The 13,184-nt window shown below is 48.1% G+C and overlaps 1 protein-coding gene across 1 annotated transcript in view; it reads right to left on the reverse strand.

The window, feature by feature from the left end:
* The window catches only part of T265_05870 (hypothetical protein), a gene marked incomplete at both ends in the record, with an annotated part of 44,971 nt that overhangs the window by 9,529 nt on the left and 22,258 nt on the right, over positions 1-13,184 (reverse strand). Inside the window, 3 exons of the mRNA XM_009170999.1 lie at positions 3,184-3,321; positions 8,311-8,559; positions 12,944-13,124. Of these exons, the coding sequence (XP_009169263.1) occupies positions 3,184-3,321; positions 8,311-8,559; positions 12,944-13,124 (568 nt within the window). The remainder of the gene's footprint in view (positions 1-3,183; positions 3,322-8,310; positions 8,560-12,943; positions 13,125-13,184) is intronic.

Below are 13,184 nucleotides of genomic sequence, written 5' to 3' on the forward strand. Positions count from 1 at the left end.
CCAGCACCTGTCATGTGCCACGCATTTCGAAACACCCTCTACCAAGAGGGGTGTTGTACTTCCTTGCATTCTTCAAAATGACGCAAGATGGGCAGCGTACGACTTGGAAGAAGGGTGTGAAAGAGACTACAAGCGATGTTGGTGCGATCTGTTTTCCAGGACGAAATCTCCGTGACCAATCGCCGCTTGTGATTGGCTGCAGATATTGCGAAAAATGGCGGCCAATCGATGCCAGTGGTATCCGTTCTATCGGTTTCGTTCCAGGTTGCTTGATTGAGTGCTGGGAGGCGAGTACAGGTGCCCTCCCCCACCCACTCTTTTACTTTCATCCTAAGGCCTAAAATATAATTGAATAAACTGTGGTTGTATGGCAGTGAAGAACCAGTGTCAACACTGATGTTTCTGGATCTGATAGCGGTGATGAGGATGACGATGATGACGACGATGATGATGGTGATGATGATGAGGCGTGGGTTGTCTTGAATATTCTGAATGGTTGCCTCCGTTCGAACGGCGTACGATCCAAATGCACCATCGAGTGTTCCAGGAAGACCGATGAGGATGACGATGATGGATGACGACGTGATGGTGATGATGATGAGGCGTGGGTTGTCTTGAATATTCTGAATGGTTGCCTCCGTTCGAACGGCGTACGATCCAAATGCACCATCGAGTGTTCCAGGAAGACCGCAGAGTCGACGATTCACTCCGATTTTTCAATCTCGCAAATGGTTAGGCCAGCAAAAGAAAGCCACTACAGCATCTACTTTTAAAAGAATCAGTCCAAAATACCAATAACGCGCTCGGGGTAAGAAGCAGAACGAATCGTTGTTCACAGTGAGACCCATTCGAACTCACATATCACTCATCGGCTTGCGTTGCGAATCGATCCATACGAATCAAAACACATTCCAGACAAGGATCCGAACGGGAATGCACAATGTTTGCACGGAAAACAAACGGCGAACGCCAGATGTTTGTCACAGTCTGATCTAAACGTGTCAATCAATAAACCGGTGTGTTAAGGAGCTGGACGGAAATTCAACTTTCCAAATTGTGTTTTACGATGACAAATCGAAAAGCAAGCACACTTGAAAGAGTGCTTGCTGGTGTGGAAATACGGAACCAATGTGCCGACATCTTGAAACGCAATAGATGTCCAGATTGCGGGGGGGGAGGTGAGGAAAATCGATGATCCAAGGCAGTCCAACGCCAGTGCCAGTTAGCAGCATTCTCGAACTCAGACCGCCGAAAGCGTGCAACTCGGTGGTCCCTAGAGGATCCCGAGGGCGAACAGAGACGGGGCAAGGAAGGCAGAAACAGCTGAGCGGGTCATCTGCGACTTGAGGAAGCGTAGTAAACGTGAGTAGGCCTCCCCAAATACACAAGTTCATAAGCATCGTGCTTAACATTCGCACCAAACAGAGCATCGGGTGGCTTGTGACTCATTCGGACTAATCGATCTTTCATATCGCAACTAGAGTGACCTGTAAGAGAGCCAAAAAAACCGCGAAACAAATGTTAACGCTTTGCGTTTCCGTTCGCATGGAAATTCCAGGTTTTTTGTTAGTTTTCTTCACCGTCATGGTAGCATACTACGCAGTTCCCGCGGAGCACAGAGCGCACCATTTGCTGTCGCAGGTACTTTGTGCTCTGTACACAGGAAGGGTAACAGTAACAAGACACGTTCCTGCGTAGACACAACAGCATATTCCAGCATATCTCAACAGGTATTCATTGTGCAGCAATCGAACACCTTCCAAAAAAATCGTTCAGCTGTAGCAACCTTTCGGTGCCTAACAGCCACGCCACCAACACGAGGGCCCGGGTCGTTCAAGCCTAGACACGGAAAGTTTAGAGGCAGGGGTCGGGCTCGAACCAGGGAAATTCCAGTCAGTAAATTCGCGCTCTAACCACTGAGTCATCACGAAAGTCAGATGGTGTTCCAAGAGGCGGTGCCACAACGGGAAAAGGCAGCATTGGTTGGCCCTTGGGGGATACTCAGTTCTCGCCAAACACAGTTCAGACGACGGTCCACGGAACGCAACCAAACAGATAAGTGAGCGGCCACCTGGACGCATCAGTCCAGCGTCTTGATCCACACGAAACTGACTAAGATGGCGGACTGACGAGCCTATATCATCACACTGACTGCTGGAGTGCCCCCCCCCCGTCATACTTGAGGAAGCGTAGTAAACGTGAGTAGGCCTCCCCAAATACACAAGTTCATAAGCATCGTGCTTAACATTCGCACCAAACAGAGCATCGGGTGGCTTGTGACTCATTCGGACTAATCGATCTTTCATATCGCAACTAGAGTGACCTGTAAGAGAGCCAAAAAAACCGCGAAACAAATGTTAACGCTTTGCGTTTCCGTTCGCATGGAAATTCCAGGTTTTTTGTTAGTTTTCTTCACCGTCATGGTAGCATACTACGCAGTTCCCGCGGAGCACAGAGCGCACCATTTGCTGTCGCAGGTACTTTGTGCTCTGTACACAGGAAGGGTAACAGTAACAAGACACGTTCCTGCGTAGACACAACAGCATATTCCAGCATATCTCAACAGGTATTCATTGTGCAGCAATCGAACACCTTCCAAAAAAATCGTTCGTTCAGCTCAACCTTTCGGTGCCTAACAGCCACGCCACCAACACGAGGGCCCGGGTCGTTCAAGCCTAGACACGGAAAGTTTAGAGGCAGGGGTCGGGCTCGAACCAGGGAAATTCCAGTCAGTAAATTCGCGCTCTAACCACTGAGTCATCACGAAAGTCAGATGGTGTTCCAAGAGGCGGTGCCACAACGGGAAAAGGCAGCATTGGTTGGCCCTTGGGGGATACTCAGTTCTCGCCAAACACAGTTCAGACGACGGTCCACGGAACGCAACCAAACAGATAAGTGAGCGGCCACCTGGACGCATCAGTCCAGCGTCTTGATCCACACGAAACTGACTAAGATGGCGGACTGACGAGCCTATATCATCACACTGACTGCTGGAGTGCCCCCCCCCCCACATGTGACATTTGAGAGCCGAAAAAATCTTGGACCATGAGCCATTCGATAAGTGTACCATACATCCAGTTTAGAAATGGAAGAAACTCAAACTGCCAAGCTATTTGCTAATAGAACTGAAGGCTGATATTTGCAATGGTCCGATCAAAGTAGAAATGGCACGTGAGAACCTACCGGAGCACGTGACTGGAAGGGATCGGTGGGAGCAGTCCCGAAGGTTATGAGGGATGAGACATTGTTTGAATCAAGCGGAACGGATGGGTTGGTCAATGTGGGAACAGCCTTATCGCCGGATTTGGTCCGCTGGAAGTCCTGTTCGGAAGGATGAACAAGGGGAGAGAGCAAGGGAGACAAAAGTTTAGTAAGTTGAGTTTGGAAAGGTTATGTAACACGTTCAGGGTTGAATTTACACATTAATACAATGCCCTCTACGCCCCCCTCCCGTTGCTGAACTCTGAGGATTCTGTCATTTCCATACAAAACTCAAAAAACCTCGTGCTGAGTGTTTGGTAGATGCGAAATCCTGTTAAGTCCAACTCATCGATCCAATCGATTGCGACCACTCGTTGGACACTCAAGCGTGTCCAAATACTACATATTTTTATATGACACAGGCTGCAGGTTATTCCCAACGAGAAAACGTCGTGACACCAACCGTGTTTCTAATAGGATTATTTTGGGCCCAACAAACCGAGTCCTGACCATTTTTCATTTGAACAGTAAATCGCACCAATGAAAAGTTCATTATTGAAGCGAGGTGGATCTGCGCTGAAAAACGAATCGTTCAGCTGTAGCACCCTTTCGGTGCCTAGCTGCCATGGTGTACGAAGGAGGCACGAGGGCTGGGATACTGCCACCTCGCTCAAGACTAGACAGGGGAAGTCGAGAGGCACAGGTCGGGTTCGAACCATAGACCTTCCGGTCAGTAAATTCGCGCCCTAACCACTTGAACCATCTCGCCCATCTGCGCTGAAAGCCAAGAAACACCGAACGATCGCCTCAATTCTATCGGAAATCAGCAGTAATGCACAGTCTCGGGGGAACGGTTCTTCTTCTGGCTACTGATTGTGGGCATGCCAGTAGTATGTTTTCCCGTAAATCCGCTTTGCGTCTCTTGAAAAAAGAGATCTATTACGGAATTTGTGGAGTCGCATTAGCTTGCATTTGAGCAACAGTCAATGACTATCCAGGAAAGTTCAAGAAGACGCGTTCAAAGAGAAAATGGATACTCAGTTTTTATAAACAAGATGCATATGAGTTTTGCTTCCCTGTCCAGTAGTCTGTAACCGTTCAGTTGGCATTTTCTAATAAATAACTCCGCAGCGAAGGCCTTCTACCTTTCACGAGTAGATCACTGACTCGTACTCAGGCACTCAGGCACTGGAAGTTGGGTTATCGAAGCGGAATCTCACGACGTTGTACACCGAACATTCGAGGGGGGGTCCGAAAGTGTTTGCTTGAAACACTTTGTCGTTCAGTGAGAAGCGGAAGGTGCACGTGCTTACTATTCAGCTGATGAGTCCGAAAACGCATTCGGTGAGTATCTAGGATTACCTGTCGCTGGGCGAAGCTGATGTGAGTAGATGCGCGCGTGCAGAAAAGCCAGTGAGGCATTGGACAGGTGTATCGGTTTCGCTTGACTGGTCAAGTTCGGTGTCTTTGTTTTCATGGAGAGAGCAAGGATGGCTTTCACCAATCTGTGGCAGTCGAGCGGTAAACGTAAAATCAGCTTGTCAGCATTAGGGCATAGCTTGTAATGCCTCGGTGCGCTCCATACTGTCAGAGGGTTTGGCAACCAAACGAGACGAGGATACTGGGAAAGATTTGCCCCGTCCTATCATCGACGATCCGAGTCAGGAATGCTGAGGCACTGCCGTCATCCTCGGAGCAACACGAGATGTCAGTTCGTGACAAAGCAGCGAAGCATGAAAGTTATAACCAAAAGAAACCCTCAGTCTTCATCAGCCCGAATAATAACCTAGATACGGGACACACGAGGGCTGGAGACGCTGGCAGATGTAACCGAACGCAGCATCACATGTGGCGTACCGCAAGCGGTGGTCCAACTTCTGTGTCAGTCCTTGGCTTACCGTCCCACCCGCAATGCTATATCACGACGCACAGTAGCTCCAGACAGCCCTTTATGGAGACAAAAAAGATGAGTACAGCTGGCTTTATAGAGTCATCACAAGGTCGCGCCATAATCTTCGTCAGGGCGAAGGTCAGAAGGGTCAACCTACAATGCGCGGTCCTGATTGGTTGGCATTCTAACCAATCAGAGCATACCTTCGTTTATTCCGTAGCCCGTTGGAGGCACTACAATATATAGCTGCCAACCGATGTCAGTGGCGTTCTTGTTGTCAGTTTCTGTCCAGATTGCCTGAGGGAATGTCTGGAGGTATATGTACCTCGGAATGATTGTGGTAAGCTAGCACTAAGTACCTCTCTAGTCCACCTTTCTTGTTTTCTTTACAATAAGGCTTTCGGATAAATCATGGTTGTACAGCAGTGAAGCATTGATGTTTCAACATGATGTTATGCTGTCAATGATGATGATGATGGATGCCTGACAGCCGAGCGCCAAGACACGTTCGTACGTCATCTTTGACTGTCGTGCATTGACGTACACGTGCAGACATGCCGGCTGTTTTCTCCGTTACCGTGACGACCTATCCCAACAAGACGGCGTACAACATCACAGCGATCCATACACTGAATGAAGCTCACGCGGCAGTTTCTTCTTCGCGGTCGCATCGTAGCGCCCTATGCACAACGTGTTTGAAGCCGGTGCACTTTATCGCCGGAATCATTTGCACACACTGGAACAAAACAAGTCGGGGCCACTATTTGTCCGTCGCAGGAACAACGCTATGCAAATGACTGCAATGATTGTACCGTGTGTCATAAACGAGTTAGGGGTGTTGGTAAACAATCGTTGGGCAACATTTCGCTTTTGACAAAAAAACTTCGTCAGGCCAGGTAAGTAAGTTGATTGGGTTTTGAGGCAGTCAGGGAACAAATCCGTGTGATTTCTTATGACTAGCCGACTTGATCAGGGCTGGTGTTCAGTCTGACGCTTCTGTTTGTTGGTTAGTGGGGATGACCAACATTTACGATAGCTTGGTTGGGGGGATGATTTGTCTTCAGGTGGAACCCGGATTTTTCGTCCTTGCTTTTTCAGTCTAGGACACCTTAATGGGAAATTCCCCTTGGGGTCGTTCACAGATTTCATTCATCTGTGTTCGTCAAAGGGTGCTGGGACAATTGGTTTGGGGATGGGGGTGGTTAAGTGGATCTAACTCTACTTGGACTTTGTACTTTTAGACCGTTTCGCCGATAACTTCACACCGCCTCTCGGCTGATCTAACACTGCTCTCCACACGTTTGCAAAATGTTCTAACCCCTCTATTCTATTCACACTGGGATGCTTGGCGATTTCCAGCGCGTCGGCCAACAGACGCTGTGGTTTGATTATTAAACCCCCTCCAAATGTCCACATTTTCTAAATCTTTCCCACGCCCAGTGTCTAGTGCATGCCGAATCTTTGACTATCGCCCGGAATTAATATACATTTCTCGGTCTTTTAATGGATCGCTTATGCTCACCGATTCTGGTGTGCAATTTCCTGGCTGTCTATAAAACTATATAAACCTTCGTACAGTCGTTACATTGTATTTTGTATACACAGTTCCTAGTCCTCTCAACCGGGAGGCAATCCTTCAAATGCACCAACATCGAGCGTAAAGTCATTCCCTTCTGGAAGGCTACTCTAATGTTAGCCGTATTCAGTACCCTTCTAATGACTTCAGATGTCCCTGTTTTGTATGGAATCACCGCTGTTCCGATCCACTCCTTGTTGGGCCTTGGTGTTGGCACCAATACCCGTCTTGGTTGCCGCTTAGTTAAATCCACTGGGTATCCGCTATCTTGAAGTCGCTTTTCTTTTACCTCAAGTTGTGCTGCTCTTCGGTCGACCTCCTCTGTACACAGTGTTCTCACTCTCCTAAACATCGCTGAGCCTATGTTAGCATATACTGCTTTTGGATGGGCCGAAGAATAGTTTAAGACCGCACCGGTATCCGTTGATTTCCGGTAAACAGTAGTTTTTAATTTCCCACTACTCTCTTTACTTGGCCCGGCCACAGACGATTTAAAAACGGCGGGAGATGCAGCGGATGAGCAAGACTCAGTTCACACTGGTAATATTATATTATTCATACAATCCATGTTTCGCTATTCCCGATAAAATCAGAATTGCCTTGACTTTTAGGGTATTGGATATTCCCGTGCGTATTAAGAACACAGTTCTGTGGACTGACACCAAGGTCTCCTAGGGCATTCGAAGTCACAAAACGAAAAAAACAGAAAACCGAAAGAATACGTAAGAGCGGAAGCAAAGTTCCCACCTAAGTACAGCGGTTACCGCCGTGTAGCATACCTCCCCTGCAACGACCACCTCTTTACAGTGTCCACTTTTGGTTTGTCTCGTCCAACACTTATGGCATTCCCACCTTTCGAACAGAAACAGGTTGGGTGAGTGTACCTCAGCTCAACAGGTGCTCTTTTGGTAACCACTCTCCGGTGGGCATTCACGAGGTCGGTCATACGGGGTTGCTCCAGACGTCTTCTGGATGCGACATTGGCAACCGGCATTCGGCCAATGCTGGGTCTTGATTGGCTGTTGGACTTTCGACCAATCAGATCTCGGCTTGATACCGGACCGGCAAGCGTCCCGAACTTTTGGCGAATCTTGTGCGGGATAAGATTCTCGAGCCTAGCAGCGCCCAACTGCGGGAGGTAAAGCGGGATCTGTGTGGAATTCCGCAGCAAAACCGTACGAAGGCATGCATCGACTGATCAGAATGCGAGTCATTCAAGATTGAACACGTATATCTCGGCGCTTCCCGCATTATCACGAAGACTCTAGCCAGGTTTTTTGGAAGATTCCATGATAACTGTATAAATACAGGTGTAGCGATTCTTCTTTGTCTGCGCAAAAGGCTATCCGAAGCTACCGTCTTTTGATACACGGTACTTGGCGAAGCTGGGAGCCAAAAGCGGAGTTGTAACGACACTTCATTATAGAGGTCACCGTTAGCCTTCCGGAGCGACCCAAACAGCAGCCCTCCTTTGGGAAAACGGAAATGGCTGTCATCGAGCGACAGACGGTGTCGCGAGTTCAGGGACAGAGGGGCAACAACTACGGGAAACTTGAAAGTGCACCACTCGGTGATAACAATGACAGGCAAATGTGACGGAAACGAGCGAAATCGGTTACCTTAGGGGATCGTATCGGCCTACCTGAAATCCCAGCTGAAATGCCTGCCCAAGTGTGGTGATCACTTCCTGTGCGATTCCACCGGGACAATCGAATGTGTGGCAGAGACGTTCGCCTGCCACATCCTTCGCCACATAACAAAACAGGTCAAGCGAGTTGCTATCTCCGGCGGAAGCGAACGAGACCATTGACAAGTTGTGTCGGAACAGTTGCTGCCAGGGAACACCGAGAAATATGGAATACAAAGATACGATAAATAAAGCCGAACGTATCTATAAAAAAACGAACCAAGAATAGGGACAGACATATAATCGGTGATTCAACGTAGAGGTAAGGCCTGAAGGACCGGCCAAAACCGTGCAAAGAATTCTTTCTTCCTTGACAAGATATCACTCAAGCGGTTTATGAAAACTCACAGTCCAGTTTCGACATCAGGTAGGCGCGCAGTCCCCGTCAACCTTATGTTCTACTTGAAACCAAATTGCACGAAATTAGCGAGTATTCACTCATTTGTGAACTAATTTGGTATTGCGAGAGACTCATCTAAAACCCAGCTGAGTCCCTCTTTTGTGATGTATCCAGGCAACTGAATGTGCTGCACCAGGTCACCTCATGTTTGAAGTTGCTACGATATTCGACCTATCGCAATACATGTATGTCTTCGTAATGTGCTACTCATAAGGTTGCTGAAAACCCCCCGAGAGCCCACGACCGGTTTCGCACTTCTCGGGGCTCTACAGGTAGGCGCAGTTCCTGTACAGAGGCCACCCGTCCCTAATAACCGAACATCACATCATTTGGACGGATGTCTCACGTGCAGGACACGGGCCAAACGAAGACGTGCACTGATTGGTCAGAATGCGAGCCAATCCGAGTCAAGCACCTTTGACGACGCTTTTCGCTCCCTCACGGAGATTCTGGCACGACCTTGTGGAACACTTTGTGACTACCCTAGAAATACAGTTGTAATAACTTTCTTTTGTCTCCATAAAGAGCTGTGTAGAGCTACCGTGCCTTTTGATATACCATAGTGGGGGGAGCAAGAAGCCAAGGGATTGATGCAAAGTTGCACTACCGTTCACCAAGTCACAACAGTCCTCGACATTCAATCAACTTTATATTCTACTTGAGACCAGACTGCACCAAATTGCAAATGAGTGCATGTCGCTTAGCTCGAGATCGCCCAGTGGTTAAGGCGCGACATTGCTGACCGGAAGACCTCTGGTTCGAACCCGACCTCTACATCTCGGCTCCTCCCTCCTAGGTTTGGGAAGTAACTCAGCCCTCGTGGTTCCTTGGGAGATATGTCGAACATGCACCGAGAGGATAGAAAACTGGCAAGTCCTAAGCAGATTGATTGAGCAGACCCCATGTTTCACTCATGTACCTAAAGCCCTTTACTTCATCCTCCTGTGTAGGTTTGGGAAGTAACTCAGCCCTCGTGGTTCCTTGGGAGATATGTCGAACATGCACCGAGAGGATAGAAAACTGGCAAGTCCTAAGCAGATTGATTGAGCAGACCCCATGTTTCACTCATGTACCTAAAGCCCTTTACTTCATTATTCAATCTCTTCTGAAATCTATTCTCATCATCAGAGGGAAGAGTAGTCATCACCTGAACTCCACTTAACCTTACGCACCTCCCCTCCCCCCAACTAAATTGTCGTAACATTCACATCCCCCGATGATCAAGGATCTACCAGTGGCACCCGGGGTGAATCGTCAAGTGAAGCACCCTGAAGTGGAAGATTAAGGAATGAAAAGCGATCGGAAGTAATTTGAAACTCCTCCAACCCACCAATTCAAGATTTTGACACCCACGCTAGCCGACAAGAGCTGTTAATTGACACTCAACACTGATCTAGTGTGAAGAGGACTTACTGATTGGTTCCCCGTCTGTCTTATAACCTGGCCAATTTGTTGACCTGTTCACTTGGCCTGATGAAGCTTTTGTGTCAAAAGCGAAACGCTGCCCAAATAAAAACTACCGATTGTTTACCAAGCTCTTCTGAAACGATGACTTCTCAATCGGTTCCAAACTACCCCTGTTGTTGTTCTCTTCACAACCAACACAGGTTTCATCTCCTGATCAAAGCTCCGCACCTGGCTAGCGTGTCCTGCGTGAGTGAATAGCACTCAATAGAACGAGGTAGATTTGCCCCGGTCAAGTGACGTGAAATTAGCGCACCCTAGTTGGCAGGCCAACTCACTGTCGGTCGATCGATCCTGAACTAAATCGATAGAATTACAACATTCACCGGTGAATACACATGAACAGATGTGCAGGCCAGTAGTATGTTCACACGTTTTTTTCTCGCAACAGGAGATCTTTCACCCAGTGGAGAACCGTGGCGCCAGACAACGCAGCAGCTGAGTTTATCCTATACCTGCTCCGATCGATTATTTCAACTCTAGTCGTTCTGATAAGCCGTGTTGTATCGCTCCACCGTGCTTTTTGAACGCAGTTATAGTGCGACCAGGCGACCTCAGACAGTCCTCTTGTTTGCGAAAACACACGTTGCCAAATTAACGTGGCTGATGACCCATCCGCGCAAAGATCCATTTCACATCTTGACAAGGAAGATAACGACGAAACTTGTCTACAAATGTAGCCAAAAGATCATCGTAACCCGGCCGACTGAAGTCCGCTTTGGACCATAGTCTTTGAAGCAAGCCTTCAATGAAGAGGCCCTTGGATGGGAAGTCAATTGCGAACCTGGAAAGCACTTTCTTGATGACACCAAACGTTGGGTGCCTCGTGTTCACACAGTTTGAGGAAGGAATATCGCCTATAGTTGTAATGCACTACTCATAAGGTTGCTGAAAACCTGTCGATGACCAGTTTCGCCCTTCCACTTCGGGCTCATCAGTTAGGCGCAGACCCGGGGTTCCGTCAACTTTATGATCTACTTGAACCCAAATTGCACTGTTTTCGAGAAATACACTCACTTGAAAATCGATTTGGTTTTCACGAGAAACTCAACTGAATCTCTCGTTTATAATATTCTACAACTGAATGTGCTGCACACAGACCGCCTCATGATTCAGTTGGCACGATATTCGAGATATCGCGATACATGTATATTCGTATTGCACTACTCACAAGGTTGCTGAAAATCCGTCGACAACCCACGACCGGTTTCGCCCTTCTTGGGGCTCATCAGGTAGGCGCCCAGTCCCCGGGTTTCCGTCAACCTTGTGTTCTACTTGATTAGCGAATATACACTCATTTGAAAACCAAACTTTGGTTTTTCGAGAGACTCACCTGGAACCCAGCTGAATCCCTCGTTTGTGGTGTTACCAGGCAATTAGTTCATTGATCGCTGCCAGGTAAAGACTGTCGTGGGACTGGTTGTCACTTCAGACTGGCTGTTACAGGGTTATGTGCAGACCATTTGAGCGACAAAAGCAATCTGAAGTCATCACTATCGCCATGATGTGGTGTTCCCTCTGACGCGATTACGGAGCATCGAACTGATGTTGATGACGATATGGACTGACCTAACCACCGGCGTTTACCCTAAAAACACGCTCTGCGAGCCACTACGGTTTAACCACCTTCGAACGACAGACAGTTACTTTTGTTAAAAGTACGGCTACGCGAAAAGTAAAGTATGTTAGTGTGAATGGCGGGTGACAGATGGCACAAAACAGCTCTACACCTACGAACACCACAGATGACGATCTTGCGGGGGACAGCGTGTCCTGGGGAGGAACACAGAAGGTAACACGGTCGTGTATTACCAGCGCCCAGTTGCGATGCTAACTGGATATCCAAATCAACTTTTCCATTGGTTCATAGGCCATCAGTTTCTGTGTTGTGACCTTGTTGAACGGTCGGGCAACTCCGTCCCTTGGCATCCTGCTCCAACCACTGTGGTATATCAAAAGGCGCTTTATCCGAGCAGTTCTGTGTCCACCGATGCCCCCCCTTCCCACCACACAAGCAAACGTCGCTGAGTCAATGGACTGTCACATGATGTCTCCACAATTGATGACGAAATGTTTGCAAGTAAATTGTCAAGGTTGACGAAGAGATCAACAGCCACCTGTTGATCACAACCGAATCACGTGCCCGAACTAGCAAGTGTTTGATATATTTCCAACTTAATCTCCCGCGAATGACAGAGTTGGGGTTATCAAAGGTTTTGCTGGAACCCTCACTCACTTTACGTCTTTTTTTGTAAGTGGCTCTTCTTAGTTTAACAAAACGACTATGCGATTATGTGAACGTCACTCTAAATCGCCCAGCTGTAACACTCCTCTTCGGTGCCCATCTTCCATGCCACTCGAGGGAAGAATGAGGGCTGAGGTTTTGCCGGATTGCCCAAGCCTAGACAGGAACAGTCAAGGTACCGGGGTTGGGATCGAACTCCCGACCTTCCGTTCAGTAACCACTGCACTTTTGGTGTACTTTAAGTTCAAATGAAGAGCGAGTACAAATAGAAAAACGAAGGGTCGCAACACCAGAGGAGAACACTGATGCTTTACAGCCGTAAAACCATGTCGATTCATTTGACAGATGGATAAGACAAGGGCTAGATTTCCACAAACCGTCAAAGTGCCTACACCTCCAACACTCATTTTGGTCAGACCGTTTGGGACAAAAAGGTAACCAGCACAACCAAAAAAACTGGAATCCGAGAAGATACGTACCTGCTTGGGTTGTCTCAAAGACTCGACCGTCAGATGTTGCGAAGTGATGGTCAGGCAGACCGAGGTCATCGCCCATTGCTTGTTCGAGTCTGTCCCCAAATAGGATGACATCAGTTTGTCCGACAGGCGAGTAGAGGACAGCTTGAGTCCGACATCTTCACACACTCTATTGATCGCCGCGCTGAAATACGAAACGCAACAGGCATGAATCATGGAAAACCTAGTATGAGTGACGGTCTGA

The sequence above is a fragment of the Opisthorchis viverrini genome (genome assembly GCF_000715545.1).
Source record: "Opisthorchis viverrini unplaced genomic scaffold opera_v5_116, whole genome shotgun sequence".
NCBI lineage: Eukaryota > Metazoa > Platyhelminthes > Trematoda > Opisthorchiida > Opisthorchiidae > Opisthorchis > Opisthorchis viverrini.